The sequence below is a fragment of the Musa acuminata genome, chromosome BXJ2-8, assembly GCF_036884655.1.
Source record: "Musa acuminata AAA Group cultivar baxijiao chromosome BXJ2-8, Cavendish_Baxijiao_AAA, whole genome shotgun sequence".
NCBI lineage: Eukaryota > Viridiplantae > Streptophyta > Magnoliopsida > Zingiberales > Musaceae > Musa > Musa acuminata.
Genome location: NC_088345.1, coordinates 5,132,356 through 5,149,207, shown reverse-complemented (window position 1 = coordinate 5,149,207; position 16,852 = coordinate 5,132,356). Strand labels below are relative to the sequence as shown.

The 16,852-nt window shown below is 39.1% G+C and overlaps 2 protein-coding genes, 1 non-coding gene and 1 pseudogene across 5 annotated transcripts; 1 reads left to right on the top strand and 3 right to left on the bottom strand.

Moving 5' to 3' along the window:
- Positions 1-310: 310 nt before the first annotated feature.
- LOC103993590 (3',5'-bisphosphate nucleotidase AHL-like) lies at positions 311-4,552 on the bottom strand. The gene is made up of 4 exons (XM_009413709.3): positions 4,145-4,552; positions 2,000-2,684; positions 922-1,251; positions 311-723 (listed from the first exon to the last, which is right to left on the bottom strand). Exons 1-3 carry the CDS (start codon positions 4,446-4,448, stop codon positions 948-950), a joined length of 1,293 nt encoding a protein of 430 aa, XP_009411984.2. The 5' UTR covers positions 4,449-4,552; the 3' UTR covers positions 311-723; positions 922-947.
- A 251-nt stretch (positions 4,553-4,803) lies between these two features.
- Positions 4,804-6,338, bottom strand: LOC135619487 (endonuclease 1-like; annotated as a pseudogene).
- A 122-nt stretch (positions 6,339-6,460) lies between these two features.
- LOC135582347 (endonuclease 4-like) lies at positions 6,461-11,814 on the bottom strand. 3 transcript variants are annotated; one of them, XM_065120169.1, is made up of 10 exons: positions 11,677-11,814; positions 11,054-11,169; positions 10,776-10,956; positions 10,473-10,580; positions 10,322-10,377; positions 9,194-9,277; positions 8,771-8,863; positions 8,232-8,299; positions 7,907-7,980; positions 6,461-7,039 (listed from the first exon to the last, which is right to left on the bottom strand). In XM_065120169.1, exons 1-10 carry the CDS (start codon positions 11,714-11,716, stop codon positions 6,909-6,911), a joined length of 951 nt encoding a protein of 316 aa, XP_064976241.1. In that variant the 5' UTR covers positions 11,717-11,814; the 3' UTR covers positions 6,461-6,908. The 3 variants fall into 3 exon arrangements, with proteins under 3 accessions (XP_064976241.1, XP_064976240.1, XP_064976242.1); XM_065120168.1 differs by having other exon boundaries at positions 11,665-11,795; XM_065120170.1 differs by having other exon boundaries at positions 6,911-7,049; positions 11,665-11,795.
- A 1,217-nt stretch (positions 11,815-13,031) lies between these two features.
- On the top strand, positions 13,032-13,105 carry TRNAI-AAU (transfer RNA isoleucine (anticodon AAU)). Its single transcript has one exon. It is a non-coding gene; the product is annotated as a tRNA-Ile (tRNA).
- The last annotated feature ends 3,747 nt before the right edge of the window (positions 13,106-16,852 follow it).

Here is a 16,852-nt window from a genome sequence, read left to right as displayed (position 1 = left end):
CCAAAATTGCATACAAACATAAATTTCGATTGTAATGTTAAGCCTTCCTAAATTAAATAATTATTATATGTGGTTAGAAAGTGTTTTTTATCCTTATCCGTTCCTCCTATATCTTTTAATCATTAGGTCATTTTCTCGTGTTATTATTATTTGATTATAATATGAAAGTGTTGCTGCATTTATATATATTCTCAAATTTGATCAAGTTTGGTGCAGCCCAACATTTGGTTGATTAATTGTTGGTTATGGAGTCCCAAAGAAATAGATTTACTGAAACAATTTGATTTCATTCCATGAACCCCAAAGAACAAGAAAATAAATGCACCTTATGGGGCAATTATAAAGATGTTTAAAACCATTGCTCTAAAGGCAGTAGTAGATGTTTTAACAGCATTTTAAAACTTGATATTGGACATCGACTTTGTTGATAAGATAAAAATAGATATTAGATTACATTGCGTTTATACATTACTAACACACAACTAGATCTTAGATCCCGGAGAGAACGCCCCACAACAGATCAATTCTTTAATCCCTTTGCACAAACACAGCACAGTTCCTCCTCGATCACCTTGTTATTAGTTGATTGACTCCTTGTCTTAAGCATGGCTCAGTCGAAACAGCAATCTTCGACCCTTGATTCCGAACTGGAATTCGGGATCTTCCTTCTGAACTGTAGCTTTCGTCCGTCCGTCCTAGCTTCCGAATTGGAAGCTATCCAATCTGAAACTTCAGTTAGCATGGTCAGTATCAAGATTGGAACAGAATCAAGAGAGCTAGTATCGAAAGATAGACAAGATGGTTGTGCTATGAATTATTATACAATGCTCGATTGTACTACGAATTATTATGCCATGTTTGAAAAGCGTTGCAAATTGTCGAGGGTAAAGCAACATTAGTGAGAAAGTCATTTAAACTTGCCTTGCTTGACAAATCACATGTGATCCTTATAAATTTGATGAGTCCCAGCTAGCATCGACCGCATTTATTATCTTCTCATGCAGCAAAGGTCCAGAGCAAGCAATAATGCCTCGATTCAGACCTTCAAGATATATGCCCTTGGAGAAGTCCAATGGATGCCCTCCAGCATCTGTGACCACTCCACCAGCCTCTTGAATGATCACCAACCCTGCAGCATGATCCCAGATCTTCTCCTTGTACCCAGCCCTTGCAAATTTCATAAAGATCTCTGCATCTCCTCGAGCTATGGCAGCATATTTTACCATACTATGCACTCGCAATGGCTGCTTTCTGCACATGGAGAAACAAAACCAAAAGTAACAATTCAAGGTGATTCAATGGGTAGTCTCCGAAACAAGGTTCGCAATTTTGGCCTGTACCAACAATACGGAGCCTTGTTTGGTACGGTACATACACTAATACATATTGTATTAGTGTTTTCAACTATTTTAGTTAAAATAGCTAAAATGTCACTAACAATCAAAATCGACTATTACCACATGATACAACCCCATATCGCCCGATACTAAAAACTTTGGGCCAAAAATTTGGTACCACCCGGTAGCGGGCACGGTTCATGTGCCACGAGACTCTTGAACCAGTACGTACCGCCCATACCAGGTGGTACACATCGAAATTAAAAACCATGCTTTAAAAAAGGAGCAACACAAATGGCATTGAGTTTCTCGGAGGTGCTTGAAAAGTATACGTCCATCTCATTTATTTTAGTGGTAAGATTTTGTTAGAGAAAAATCAATTTGTGTGCAGTGGGTAAAAAGGAGGGCCACATTGCAAAACCAAATGCATTGAGCTTAATTATCGATGCAGAAGAAACCAAGAACTGGTACTAGACCATATGTATTGGTGCCAGTCATTTTTTCAGCAATATCAGATGGTACATGTCAATGTACTGGTCAGTATATCGATGCCACAATGGTCCCATAACGAGTCAAAACTAGTGTTGGGCTGAGACTTCAAACCTTGTTAGAAACTATGGAAGGTTAGCATGAGTAAATTAAAAATATTTTCCAGAAATTACCTTAGGCCAACATTGTGAGCCAAACCAGCTGTAAAGGAGTGGCTTGAGTTGGCCTTCTCAACTGGTTCGCAGAAAGTTGCAAAAGCAGGATCAGAAATGGATGATACACGAATCATCCTTGCAGAACTCTGCTGGTCATACTCCCCAAAGTCATGAACCAGTGGTTGCATCCAAGCTTCACCACTACCTTTGCAAGCATACATTACACAGCCTTTATGCCAGGATCCAGATGGAGGAGACAACGTAGTCATGAGTCTATAGTAGCGTTGATGATAGTTGAGCCACTCCTTCTTCATCGGGTAGTTAGGACAACCAAGAACACCAAGGATAACTTCTCCGTCCTCTATCAATGCAAGAGCAACAGCATATTGGTCTCCACGTACAAAACCAAGTGTGCCATCCACAGGGTCAAGGACCCAAAATCTTCCCTTGGAACCTCCAGAAGAGTTACAGCTGTTAATAGCATCAAGAATTTCCTGAGCCCCCAAATGTTTTGGAGGGCATTTTAATCCATATTTCGGAGCTTCACTCAGGCATTCGTTTACAGTACTAATCACAGATTCCAGCAAGGTTGTGGCATCCTTTCTTGACAGTGTATGGGCATCTTCCTCTGCAAGAATTGATACATTTTCACCGCCAAAACATTCTGAAAGAACCAAACTAACTACTGCTTGAACACCCCAATCTGCCATCAAAATGAAACCACAAAGTTAAAAATTAAGATAAATTGGTATATACCGGATAGGGAAATACTAAAATTAATTACAGTCAGCTGATACAATCCTATCTCAAGACATTCCTGAGAAAATGACAAATCCAGACAGGTTGTCAGAATTAATTTTACAATTCAGGAAATTAAAGGAATAGTTTCTGGAGTCGTGGTTACAGTACCCATAACAAAGGATAAACAAGCTTATTTATCAAGGTTAATTTTACAGTTGGCTGATAGAATCCTTATCTCAAGACATTCCTGAGAAAATGACAAATCCAGACAGGTTGTCAGAATTAATTTTACAATTCAGGAAATTAAAGGAATAGTTTCTAGAGTTGTGGTTACAATACCCATAACAAAGGATAGACAAGCTTATTTATCAACAATGTTCCTTGTTATAACAACATTGTCAAAGTGCTCCCCATTTGTAACCAAAAAATAAGAATTTCCCATTGAACTAATTGCATGAAAAGAAGCAGCCCAGATTTCCCTGTTCTGCAGGAATGATCATACTGTGTAGACTCAATCCCTAAAAGATTCCTTGGAGAAGAAAAGTATTTATTAATTGGTTTTCTTGGAAAATTTTCAACCTCATGGAAGCTTCATATATGGTGGATCAGTCTCTTGCTGGTCCTTTTCTCTGCATGGAGTTTTTGTGAAAACTTAGGTTTTTCTGGTTATGGCGAACCTTTGGATGAGGAGCGCCCCTTGAATGGGGTCGACCATACCTCAAACCAGCCAATCCTATCAATTCTATGAGGTCGATCTTCATACAATTTCAGAAGATTTATGTGGTTTCAAGTTCGAAGATGGCACGACTAGTACACAACTTCACGCCCCTCTTCCATCACAACCCTCTAGTCAGTATTGAAGAAGAACAATAAAAGCCTCTTAGTTATCTTGATTCCTTCACCAAAACTTCTTGCCCAACACCATTCTCGAGACATTTTTGATGTCAATGCAGGAGCTTCAAATACTTCCGCTCATTTTAGTTGCTACAAGTTAAAGGTGCTAAATTTGATTCGAAAAAAGCAACGAAGCACCTCCGACAAATAGCAAGCAAAATGCACTACTTTTTCCATTCAGTGGCTTTACTGTTCCATTTATTAGAACTGACATCGAATGTAAAGAAAAAATGAGGCAGTACCCCAATCGTTAAATACGGATTACTACAAAGATGACCTGTTAAACTGATAACAAACACAGTTTCCATCTACGAGCAAGGAATTGACATCGCAGTACCGTAAACAAGAACACAAGAACATCAAAAAGAGCCAAACTTTTCACCCCCTGATCGACAATCTACCAAGAAACTCATCAAGAAGACTAATTGGGTCACATATTCCCAATTTCAAGAAACCAGCACATCGACACAATAACGCGTGTGAACCTGAGAAATCGCAGAGGAAGGGAACAAGGGCAGCGTTACGGACCTGCAACGGTGACCGGGGAATCGTCCTCCTTAACCTTGATCTGCTCCCTATTCCGACCCACCAGCCCGCTCTGCACCCTCTGGCACAAGGAGCACGCCATCTGGACCACCCTCACCGCCACATCGAGCTCCCTCGCGCGCGCGCCTTCTTCCATTCCGCGCGACCCGACAAGGGAGGGGTGTGTGTCTGTGTCTGTGTCTGTGTCTGTGTGTGGGGAGGAGACGTTTCCACCGACAGGCCGAGACCTCGGTCGGCGCCGCTGCCTACGGTCCTTGGATCTCGAAGGGGATGGCGTGGGCGGCATCAATGGGGCAAAACCTAGCCATGTCTCGTGAGTCTCGCGCGCTGTCCTTCCTTGCTTCGCGGAGGAAGCATGAGATGCGCTCCTCACATGGACGGTGAACGCTTCGACCTCTGCGTTATATTTGGCAGCGCGGAGTACGTACCGAAACCGTTCGCACCCCCCCTGCGGGGTCCATCGTCGTCCCCACCATGTCTTTCTTTCTATTTAATGCTTCCCAAAATTATATATAATAAATACTCAGTTAATGATTTTTCACACACATATATATCTGCCATTATATTTATTATATATATATATATGGGATTTTGGGATGCTTGAAGGTGTCAGAAAAGGTTGACTATATACTGAGAGAGAATTAGGCAATTGAATCTCTCAATTTTATTTCTGCTCCAATTATATGCAATATAATTTTCTGAGAGAAAAGGAAAGACATTGGAAAACTAGAAAGAACTACTTATTTCATCCCATGATAAGCTGGTAGTATAAACTTCTAAAAGGGTGATGGTATTGCTTGATTGTGCTCCCCGAAGACCCTGTTCAGAGTCATGGCCAACCTGACTCCTCCTTGTGCAATCCTCTTGGCCACAATGGGCATCGTTGAATCGAAGTAGTCATCTGTGAACAGTACCAAACACTGATACCTCACCTTTCCATTTCTCCGAAGTAGATGGATGTAAAACATAAGAGGCTATATTTTCTTCCTTGCTTGTTAGATTGAAGCTTGCGTGCAGAGAGGAACCACTCACCTTAAAGGTTTCGTGAAGGTATTCTTGGAAAGCAGCCATGTCCTTTCCATCCAGAGCCTTGCGAAGTATCTCTCTGTCCCATACCTAATCCATTCATGCCAAACAAAACACAAGGCATTGATCATATCTGCCATGATGTGGCTGTAAGCTTGTGCACTGTCTAATCAGCTAGATTCTTACACGATGCAGGCTAGTCTTGTGCTTGAACCAGCGCACTCGTATGTAGTTGCCGCCCTTATCGCTGGTGAATCCTACGTGCATGGGCTGCATGAAGAATCAAATATAAGTCAGCAGTCATGGAGGAGTAAGTGAATCAGATTCCAACAGGGAGTGCATGGAGCTTTCATGGAGGTCTCCCATGAAATGGGACAAGAACAACAAAGCTTCAGTCATGTTGTCTGCAGACAACTAACTACATTAGACAGGATTCTAATCCACAGAACCAAAAAGAAACAGCGGCTTCCTTACGTTCAGGATATTCTGTCCTTTCATGGTAGTGCAGCAGCTGCAAGATGAACTTTTTGATGGCACCGACAACGCACTCATCTTTTTTGCAGTCCCCTGTAGACAAGTGAAACAAAGATGAGAGTTCTCTGCTGCCTTCTCACTGATAGGCCGAAGGCCAGGATCTTACTCGAGTAATCGAAGGTGCAGGCTTGATCAGGTGTGTTGACGAAGTGGAGGGAGCTCATCGACTGGTAGTTGGGCCAGCGCCGAACCTCGTCAGGCCACGAGCAGAGTGACGAGAGGTCACCATTGGCGTAGTTCGGCAGAAGGCTTTTGACGGCTTCCGCTGCCTCCGGTTGGAACAGTTCCTGTCAAAAGATGCGCTTGAAAGGAGTTACCCAAAGGCTATTATGACCAATCCTACAATTCACTGTTTGAAGTGGCTCTATCTTTCAGAAACCAGAAATCTACAGCAGTATCAAGAGTTTACCTGAGCAATTCTGCAGATCAGTATATGGCCCTCCTTGCTCCATGATTGAGCTACTGGCACTGCATAAAGTACTATCAAACACATCACAGCTTGAAAGAACAAGAACCTCCCCATTGAATTCACTTCTTGCTGAAACCAGAGGGAAGCGTTTCAGATCAATAACCACAAGCATTGTTAAAGGCAGGGAATGACACCATATTCCCAGGTGTCCTTTGAGTGCAAGCTTCATGTTTCCATTCCCAGACTCTTGCCTAACTCTGCCCAGGAGCCTCAAGTTTGACATGAAAAATATAGTTTCTAGTGGAAGCAATTTATAGTGAACACCACTATGAGAAGGCATCTTACAGAACTTTTATTGAAATGGAGATACCATATCAGTACAGATGAATAAATCAGGTTACATTTTACAACAACTTACAGAACTTTTATTGAAATGGATACCACATCAGTACAGATGAATAAAGCAAGTTATATTTTACAACAAGTTAATCGATAAAGAAAGTAATTGGTTCAGCATTAATTTCCTTAAAAGAGGAATATAATAAGAGATGAAGAGGGTAGTAGTTGTGAGTACATGCAAAGCAAGAGGTAAAGGCGATGTGATCAGAGTAGGTAGCCTGGGTGGCAAGTTTGGCCGGGGATGGCTATCGATTTCAGCAAGATACAATGGCCAATTTGTGCTCTAGATGGTCCCAGTTCATAGCCTCCGTGAACCACCATATAAAATTAATGCACCAGAGCTTTCTTTAAATTATACGCCTTTCATAATCCACCCATCTATCTGCTATCACTTCTCAGATGAGAGGGTTGAAGGGGAACGAATATGCGGTTGAGGACTGCAGCTAAACGGACCCCACCTTGGGCTAGTCTTTTCTCCACAATCGGCAGACGCGTGAGGAAGTATTCATCTGCATGGATCTATATAAACATGAACAGAAGCATGGAAATAGACATAAGTGTAAATGTAAACATCACATAAATGTTTATTCATTGTCATGTAAAATGATAAACATTAAACTGAAGTTCCAGTCTATTCAGTAAAGGAATAAAATATGGTGGTGTGTTAAGCATATCTGCTGCACATCAGGAGTTAAACAAACAATGATTGATCTCAAAATATTACTAAATCAAAATCATCAGGCTTACAGTGAACAAGCATATGAGCTGCCAGATACAATGTTAATGAGCCTCCTACTGAACATGGTGTAGTTCCGAATAGAGAGTGCGACCCTTTTTTTTATGAGGATTTACAAGTAGATGTTTGATAAAAAAATATTGATCAACCTTTGCAAGTGACATGGACTAGCTGTTGAACTTATAATATATATACATATATGTACAAGTAGCACAACGTTGATATCTCTATGCATTTGATGCACAAGATTATGTACCAAGCCATCCTAGTCCATGTCACTTGCAAAGGTGTCAGCTAGGGTTAGCTAGGGATAATACACCCCCAAACCTGAACCTTGAAAACTTAACAATCTTTTACGAAATAAGCAAGTGTGTCAGCTAGGGTTAGACGATTGTGATCTCAGAGATTTTTCTTTATCATAACTTGTCTTCTCAGAAGCACTCCTTCCTAAAAAGGCATTGATAATATTTTGTCTTTTGCATCAAAAGAAAAACACATTAAATGACACACAGAAGTTCCATTGGTTATGGATGAAAGATCATAGCAAAGAAAACAATCTTCTGAATTGTACTACAAGATAAAGCCATTTGGATAAACTCAAGATCCTGATTGCAACTTCGTAAGAGTCTTTTCAAATTACCTCCTAGAGTGCTTCCTGGTGTTGCATTCCGGTAAGCAAATTTGCATGCTAGTCGGATGCTCTCTGACGCATGCCTGAAAATTGTAAATACAACTAGAAAAAATAAGTATATGATTTACCATAGCTCCTGTTCCTATTGGAAAAGTTGCAATCACTATAGAACAATATATTTAATCATACAATCAGCGGAATGAACAAGGACAGGTTCAACAGAATGCTTAACTCAAGAAGCAAGTTCTTAATGCAGTGAAAAATAAAAAAGAAAATGAAAATCATGTACCAAAAGTAAGTTTCCATTGCAACAGCACTATAGGTATATGCTTACAAGTTTGGACAAACAGTCTGATTTGATTCACACACTTCCCATGATGGAATGTCAGCCGACCAGTCTTCCTGAAGATGATGGGGCATACCAAGTACATGTACAAAATATTAAAAAGTTGAATCAGTTTATGCTATTAGATTACATACGTGAGTCATAATTTTACAATTATAAATGTGAGATTATCTAGTTGAGAACTTAATTGTACAATAATTCATAAAATCAGTGAAACATGACAACCTCCATATGCATAAGTAGTTTGTTCCAGAAAAATGCTATAACAAATTTAAAATTACACAAGAGAGATTGGGTGCTTAAAAACAAAATGAAATCCCTTTTTCAGATATAAATACATTTCGAGAATGTTCATAAGAATGCTCAAGAAGGATTTTCTGTAACACTCCAAGGATTGATAATAGTAGAATTTCCTATTCAAGAGGATCAGATGACACTAGTTATTCTACAGGCATCTCAAAATCAAGTTATGATGCAGTATCTGACCTTTCACTTTCAAAATATAATGACAAATATGAGTAACCTACCAAAATATTTGTTCGAAGGGTCTCCACCAACACTGCAAGGTTCAAATTGTAGAACTTCTTCAGGGCAGACTCGATGATCATATTATCCCACACCTGGAAGATAGGTAGCAGCTTATTTCTGAAATTGATGAAAGGAAATGTTGCCAACAAAGAAGACATATTTGGTGTATCTTAGAGAATGTAAGAACACCTACAAACATATTCAATCAAGCATGGGAAGTTTTGCTTGACACTGGCAGTGAGATCAATTTTTTAAATAAGAATTTTTTTTCATTTTTTACCTGATGTAACTTGAGTTTCATGACATGATTAGCAGAAATACATGCCTATAGTTCAGAACATATGCAAGGGAACAGCCACATCGCTGCTCAAGTAGAAATAAAATATTTACACATAAACTACAAAATAGTTCTGCAGACTTACATGGTGTAAATTGGTTTTCCGCCTGTACCAGCGAACTGTTATGGTGTTCCCACCTGCATCTCCAGTGAAGCCAACATGCAATGGCTACAAGAAAAGCCAAAATGCACAACAAAACAGTATTCTCCATAATTTTTCTTACTTAATAAATGATACTTCCAAATAAATTACATCTAACTTAAAAAAAAGAAACACAAAGATATAGATGAGAGCTATTTAGACCATTACATTAATTTAACTTTAGGTAATAAATAGCTTGTTTATTTTAAGATCATGCCTTAAGCAAATTGCTCTAGGAGCTGTGCCGATCCTATCATCAAGTTGGTGGGATGCAGCTATAGTACTTCTGAATAATAATTAAAGATTAAACTGCCCATAATATTATACCGGAATAAATCTATCCATATGTATAAGTTGTGATGTGCTTTGAGTTCTCAAATCTGGAGGTTGTGAAAAAGAGAATACCATGTACTCAAGATTGAGAAGACAAAAGCTTGAGGGACAGGAAACGCAACTAAGAAATGGTATATTTGGGGTACCATGTTGATCCTGGATCAAATTTCCTTCAAAATATATGTTCAATGCATGATTGTAATCTCTTTATGGTCATTGATTCTACAGGGCAGAAATTGTAATGAATCAACTTTGCAGAAAATTTGTTGCCTATTAAAATTAGATGTGATTTACTGCAACTTCTGCATTTGTATTCAGTTCAATGGCTTTAATGTACCAGTCAACTTGATGAAAAGAAATAATTACAGTCATTTCTTATTATATAGATTTGAAACAAAACATTTTGGAAACAATTACTACAAGCTACACTTACCGCACAAGCTTAATAAACATCAAAAGGTTTTATCCTCTTTCCGAAGGTTGTTGCATATGTTATGCATAAAAATTCTACTCCCAGAACTGGTCTACTGATGAAAAATCCAGAAAAAGTATCAAATCTGGTACTACGCTTTTCTCTTTTGAAATTATAGTGGAACTGTGTATATTAAATGCAACGTATTGCTTTCTGCTTATGCAAGGATTAGTACTAAATGTCATGACACTTTGATTAATCAAATTCATTTGAAGATCCAAATTTGAACGTGTTATCAGGATTCAGGCCTATGGAAGAGAGCAGACCTGATGAATGTCCCCGATAAAATGTGATAAGAACAAAAGAGCCTCCGTTAAATTGTCTGCAATGAGCAACAGAAGTTTTCTATCTTATTCATACCACCGGACCATGTTTAGTGAGAACAGAATGCAACTTGTCACTAGAAATTTGCCTCACATTTCTGTTCCGAAGCGGGAAGCCCATAATATGACAGCTGTGTGGAATAGTTGTAGATTGCCCCAGCAGCACATCTATCTTTCCTTCCGGCAAAATCATGGCAGTCTCCTGCAACAAAGTGATTTATTCAGACTGTTATGTGTGTAGAAATTCAACTTAAGGTGATCACAAATATTCTAGTTGATGCATAAACATTATGGTCCAGAACTTGCAGTTACTAGACAATCAGTATATGATGTTCCCATTGTAAACTTAACTCCCAAGGAAAATAATCTTATAAATTACAAACATCAGGATGCTTACGACAGTAGTCATAGTTGCACTTGAAATCAGGAGTATCAATATAGTGCAAGGGGCCAGTCCACCGCCACCTGGGATTGTGGCGGATTTCATCCGCCCAAGAGCAAAGAGAAGCCAAATCACCATTGGCATAGTCCGGAAGCAACATCTTCACAGTTGTAATAGCTTCTTGAGTTAGAAGACCCTGTAAACCAAATTAATGCACTTTTGGCAAAGTCAGTCCCATGTTAGATAATGTTTCCTGGTTCACCGAAACAGATTGTCCTAGTCACTTGGAATACCTCTGCAATTTTACAGGTGGCATAATGCCCTTCCTTTCCCCAAGATAGAACTCCAGGAAGAAATTGCAGAAGAATCAACAACCTCCAAATCAAGGGTGCATTTGACTTAAACATCCCTGTTAACCAAAATACAAAATCACCGACAACAAACATCCCAAAAAGGAAAAATCAACATGATTTTGATAAAATGAAGCAACTCGTCGATTGTCAATTGAATTTAACACCAAACAAGCATCCTTACAGGCAAACTTACATATATGAGTAATTACGTAGAAAAAAAGAGAATTTTTAGGCCAAGGGGCATCAAGACACCCTATAATCTCTCCAAATACTTATGAATCTTATGCAAATTCAGCACTTCAATCGAGCATAATTATAACTACCCATCATGAAATTAAGATGTGTCCTAAAATCTAGGGTTCGTTCGCTTCAAACTTCGACAAGTATCTTTCACGTTATAAATTGGAAATTTCAGAAAGAAATCGAACTACCATCTGTAATCAGATTGCACTCAAGTAACCAGAGAAGAAATCGTGAAAGAAATTCTTCCATAAAAGATTGTGCGATCAAGCACTCTTCGATTTTAAGCAACGATCCCTTGAAAATTAAACCTTTTACTGTACCAGAAGACGCTTGCATTTCTGTCAGAGGCAGGCGCAGCATCGAAGCCGTGCGGAGGAGATACGTAGTGCCAACGGCGGCGACGTACAAGCGGACGACGTCGCCGGCGAGACGGTGAAGGCGTTACATAGTTCTCGTTTATAGGAGTCCCAAACCCGGTATGTGCCTTTCATTCAATTCATGCCGGTATAAGATTCGCAGTCGTTATTTAGTTCAAACCGGTATAATCGTATATAGACCTAATAAATTTAAAATCCATATTTAAAGAATCCTAAGTAATGAGAATTTTAGGTGCCATTATCCTAACAAAAAATAAAATTGCTTCATGTTTTTTTTCTTAACTTGTATTAACTTGATAAACATCATGCAATCAAAAATCAAATGGCTCACCAAATAGAGAATAATTAATTATTCATGAATTGGATGGGAAGAGATTTTTTTTTATTAGATGTCTAATTTTGCTAGGATGGTTTATTACAACTTTTTACAATTATTAATGCTAAAAAATATAGTAAAATTAAAATTTTATAAGTCAATTTTAGTGGGACTAATAGGGATATTATAATCACTCTTACTTAAAGAGCTTTACATCATAATAATTTAAAATTAACAATTATTCGTTCATTAGTCTTTGTCCACTTATAATATAAGACTAATATAATTAAAATATTGAAATATCTTTGTAAGTTTAAAATAACTTAACAAGGTACCAATATAATTAAAATAATTATTTCGTTCCTTTTTCACTTGCAATTAAATTATGCATATAGATGAATTAACATTGGTTAGTATTATGTAATTAGAAATCAAATACCTATCGATAGGTAAGTTATCGATCGTCACGTAAATACCATATAATACTTATAATAGCAAAAAAGCTCAAATGACCCGACACCTTGCTTGCGTGAATAGGAGTTATAAGATAAGGGATAGTTTGAGTTGGTTATAATTATCTACGTTGTAGAATCTTTATGGGATATTTTGTAACTCCGAGTTAGGTATAAAAATGCATCCCGTAATTCTGGATTAAAGAGAAGTAAAAAAGAGAAATAAACCTCAATACTAATTTAAGTATCCAAATGACTAACGTGCGAAGCTCCTCGTAACCTTAATCTTTATGAAGGTAATGATTTAGAAGAAGTCACCATTTATTTCGAACGACTATGCGATATTTTTTAATACTATTAAATATAAAATAATTATTTTTTTATTTTTTTAAACTATATTTGATACTTCAAATTAGTAGCTAATAGAATAAATAGAGACTATATTAGATGTTCCAATCATATTAAACGACGTGTACTATGTTATTAAATTATTATTATATATAATATACTTATTATACTAAGATCAAAATGGCCTATTAGCTCAGTTGGTTAGAGCGTCGTGCTAATAACGCGAAGGTCGCAGGTTCGAGACCTGCATGGGCCAAACTTAAGTTAGACTTACCTACCTCATCGGCCTTCTTTGGGCTCATAATGGGCCTGCTTTAATTTTATGGGTTCATTTATGAGAGGCTTAAGTTAGGCTACCTTCTCATCGGCCTGATTTGGGCCGATAATGGGCCTGCTTTAATTTATTGGCTTATGCATAACCTGGTTTAACTGGAATTATTGTGATCATAAACTAACATGAGCCCTATGATTAGCAATCATAAGGCCTTTCTTTCACCTCACCTTTGTAAACTGACTGATCTCAGGTGCTACATTGACTTTTAGATTTTTATTCTTGCAACTATTTTGATCAGTGACCAAACACAAAGTATTTTGGATAATTTGCTTTCAGTGGAAGATCTGATGTTGAAATTGGCAGTCTTTAATAAGACCAATAATTAGCCTTGATATCGGTTCACAACTGGTGATTTTAGTTCTAATTTTTAGGAACCGAAATTGAACAGCACCACAGGATAGGTTCCAATCATTTATTCCTTTTTTTCTAATATATTTTTATTTTTAATTTATCCTTTATTATATATATATTAATTATAAAAAAATTATCTTAAAAATTAGAAATACTTGTTTATATATTGTTGAGAGGAGCAACTTGGTTATTTATCTCCTCAAGCCTCAAACAATCGATCAAAGGGGCTTTGATCATGTTGAATCTCGTATTTTGATGATGAAACTACTTGATATATGTTTATGATTTAATTTGCGGTTTGAGTGACGCAGGATGCTTCGATTAGGATGAGACAATTAAAGCAGGAAAATCATGTTGTGCCGGAGGAACATGTCAGAAGATTGGACGTCGGGCCGGTGGATCGGTCGACGTACCGACAGAAGGCTTCGGGCCGTGGACTCGGGCATCGGGCCAAGAAGGGCGGGTATTGTGCCAAGGATATCGGAGTTGCGGAGTCAATTGGCCGATTGGGCAATAGGCTGCAGGAGGGGACGAAGCGCCAAAGAATCGGACGAAGCGTCGAGGGACCAATGACATGTCGAACAACTTGATTAATTGCTTAGGATTAATTGTCTCGATCGAAGTTTTGTTTTAAGTGTGCAGGATTAACTACGATGGAAGAAAGACATGCAGTAGGAGTTGCACCAGAGTCAAGTCAATGATCACGTTGGGAATTCGAGAGTTCGACGGAAGTTCGGACAGTCGTCGGAGGTTCTGCGGGAACAGATCCGAGAAGTCCAGGAGCTTGCCAAGCGAAGCTCGTCGGAACTCGCCAAGTGGATCGTCGCAAGTCCAGGAGTTTGCTGGAAGTCCGCAAGAGCATCACCGAGGGTTCATCGGATGATCGACGGAAGTTCGCCGGAAACTCGCCGGAAGAAGCGATTGACGCACCGAAGCAAAGCTGTAGAAATTGTCTTAGAATTAATCGTAGTTAGCACGTTGATTAAGTTGGAAATGGGAGGTGATCCCATTAGCTTAATCTTGGGGCAATTGGGCCCCTGAAAAATCAAAATTGGGCCGAATGGAGCTACCCATTTGGACCCTGATTGCACCAGGAGGTGCAACCGCCCAAGCCAGGAGGTAGCACCGCCTGGGCTAAGTCTCCCAGGGAGACTGGGCGGTGCAACCGCCCCAGCCAGGAGGTAGCACCACCTGGGCTCAGTCTCCGAGCGAGACTGGGCGGTGCAACCTCCCCTGACAGAGGTAGCACCGCCTGAGCTCGGTCTTCGAGCTCTGGCAGGAGAGGTGCAACCGCCTCAGTCAGGAGGTGGCACCGCCTGGGGCTCAGTCTCCGAGCCAGACTCAGGCGGTGCAACCGCCCCTGACAGAGAGGTGCAACCGCCTGGGCTCAGTCTCCGAGCTCTGCTAGGCGGTGCAACCTCTCCAGTCAGGAGGTGCAACCGCTTGATCCCGGAATTCCGGGATTTGATCGTTTTGAGCTCCAAATTTGAACTGGGTTGGGGCCTATAAATACCCCATCCATTCAGCACATAAAGAACAACAGACCTACACCGAAATCTTGATCTTTTCTGTGATTCTTAGAGCTCAAAATTGTTGTTAAGGCCTAAAGTTCTCCTCCCTCTGTTCTTCAAGTTTTGAGTTGTAAAGAGAGGAGAGAGGTTCTGTAAGGGTTGTCTCATGAGCCCGTCAAAAGGAGTGAAACTGTAAAAGGGCAGTTGGCCTTCGCCTATTGAAGGAAGGCCTCTAGTTGACGTCGGTGACCTCGTTGGTGGAGGAAGCCAAAAGTGGAGTAGGTCAAGACTGACCGAACCACTCTAAATCTCTGGTTTGCTTTTACTTTGAGTACTTTATCATTACTGCAAACCTCCTACATAGCTACTGCCCTATGCGTTTTTACGAACGAGTTTCTAAGTTCTGATCTTTCCGAATATGCATTTAGACGAAAATTGGTGTTTTCGTACGATCATTACATTGCAGTTTACGTTTACGTTTTGATCCTATTTATAACTGCAAACTGTCTTCTGCGCTTTTACGAACGAGTTTCTAAGTTCAGGTCTTTTCGAAACTACGTTTAGACGTAAACTGCGCAAACTGCGTTTAGACGTAAACTGCGTTTAGACGCAAATTGCGTTTAGACGTAAAACTGCGTTTAGACGTAAAACTGCGTTTAGATGCAAACTGGGTTTAGACGTAAAATTGCGTTTAGACGCAAACTGCATTTAGACGTAAACTGTGTTTAGACGTAAACTGTGCTTAATCTTAAGTAATCTTAGAATCGTCTTTCACCTCGAAATCGTTTTTATCGAACGAACGCAGCTTTCGTTTTTAATCGCCGAAAAGATTTCCGCTGCACTAATTCACCCCCCCCCCCCTCTTAGTGCTCTCGATCGATCATTGTTTTTTTTTTGTTTTTTTAATATAGAATCTTTTTTTAAATATGGAATTGTTGATTTAAATCCATATTGGTTCTGATTTGATTTGAAATGACTAACATTTAGATTATTGTTCTGACTCGATTTGATTTCGATTACAACTAAGTCGAAGCTAGATGTATAAAAAATATATGGCATTATAAAGACTACTACTTTGCTTCGTGACAACTATTAATGTTAAATAATAGTAGTTCTAACAACTATTAATTTGCTTGGTGACAACTATTAAGATTAAAGACTCCCAATTTGATTTTTATTATACTTCTGACTCGATTCGATTTATGACATTGTAAAGATGCTCAATTTGTTTCGGTTGGGAAAATCTGACTCTCACGAAAATAAATTTACCATTGGTAAGAGGCAGAAAGAAAAATATGCTAGAAATATGTAGGTAAAAAAAAATGCATGAGAAAAAACTCATCATAATGGAATGCATAAAAGAAATACACTAAATGTGTGGATCGAGAAAACCCAACCCCAAATGAAAAGAAATTACTATAATAAAAGACATAAAGAAAAATATGTATAAAGTGCATGAGCCGAGTGAACTTGAACCCTCATAAGAAAAATCCATCATAAAGGGAGGCACAAAGGAAGATGTACTAAGGTACATGGATTAGAAATATTCAACCCCCTTGGAAATGCATAAGAGCTCTAAAGAGGCCTTAAGGCATGAGTTAGAAAAACACAAATATTAGAGAAAGAACTTTAGAAATTGCACTCAAAGTCACACAAAGGCACATAACTCCACTCACAATTTATCCAAGGCATAGAGTTTGGATGCCCCAGCCACCTTCGCTACCGAACCCACTATTACCAAAAGTACAAAGATCGAACGCCTTCGACCCCACTCGCCGTTGCTTGAGGCGTGGAGGTTGGGCACCTC

What these genes read in the sequence shown, in the direction of transcription:
- LOC103993590 (XM_009413709.3), bottom strand. Translation starts at nt 4,448, where the DNA reads ATGCCGCCCACGCCATCCCCTTCGAGATCCAAGGACCGTAGGCAGCGG. An exon ending in TTCCCCGGTCACCGTTGCAG is followed by an intron (nt 2,685 to 4,144) that starts GTCCGTAACGCT and finishes TTTTGATGGCAG; the next exon opens with ATTGGGGTGTTCAAGCAGTA. An exon ending in GCTCACAATGTTGGCCTAAG is followed by an intron (nt 1,252 to 1,999) that starts GTAATTTCTGGA and finishes CTCCATGTGCAG; the next exon opens with AAAGCAGCCATTGCGAGTGC.
- LOC135582347 (XM_065120168.1), bottom strand. Translation starts at nt 11,716, where the DNA reads ATGCTGCGCCTGCCTCTGACAGAAATGCAAGCGTCTTCTGGTACAGTA. An exon ending in CCACCTGTAAAATTGCAGAG is followed by an intron (nt 10,957 to 11,053) that starts GTATTCCAAGTG and finishes TTTGGTTTACAG; the next exon opens with GGTCTTCTAACTCAAGAAGC. An exon ending in TCCCGCTTCGGAACAGAAAT is followed by an intron (nt 10,378 to 10,472) that starts GTGAGGCAAATT and finishes TGCTCATTGCAG; the next exon opens with ACAATTTAACGGAGGCTCTT.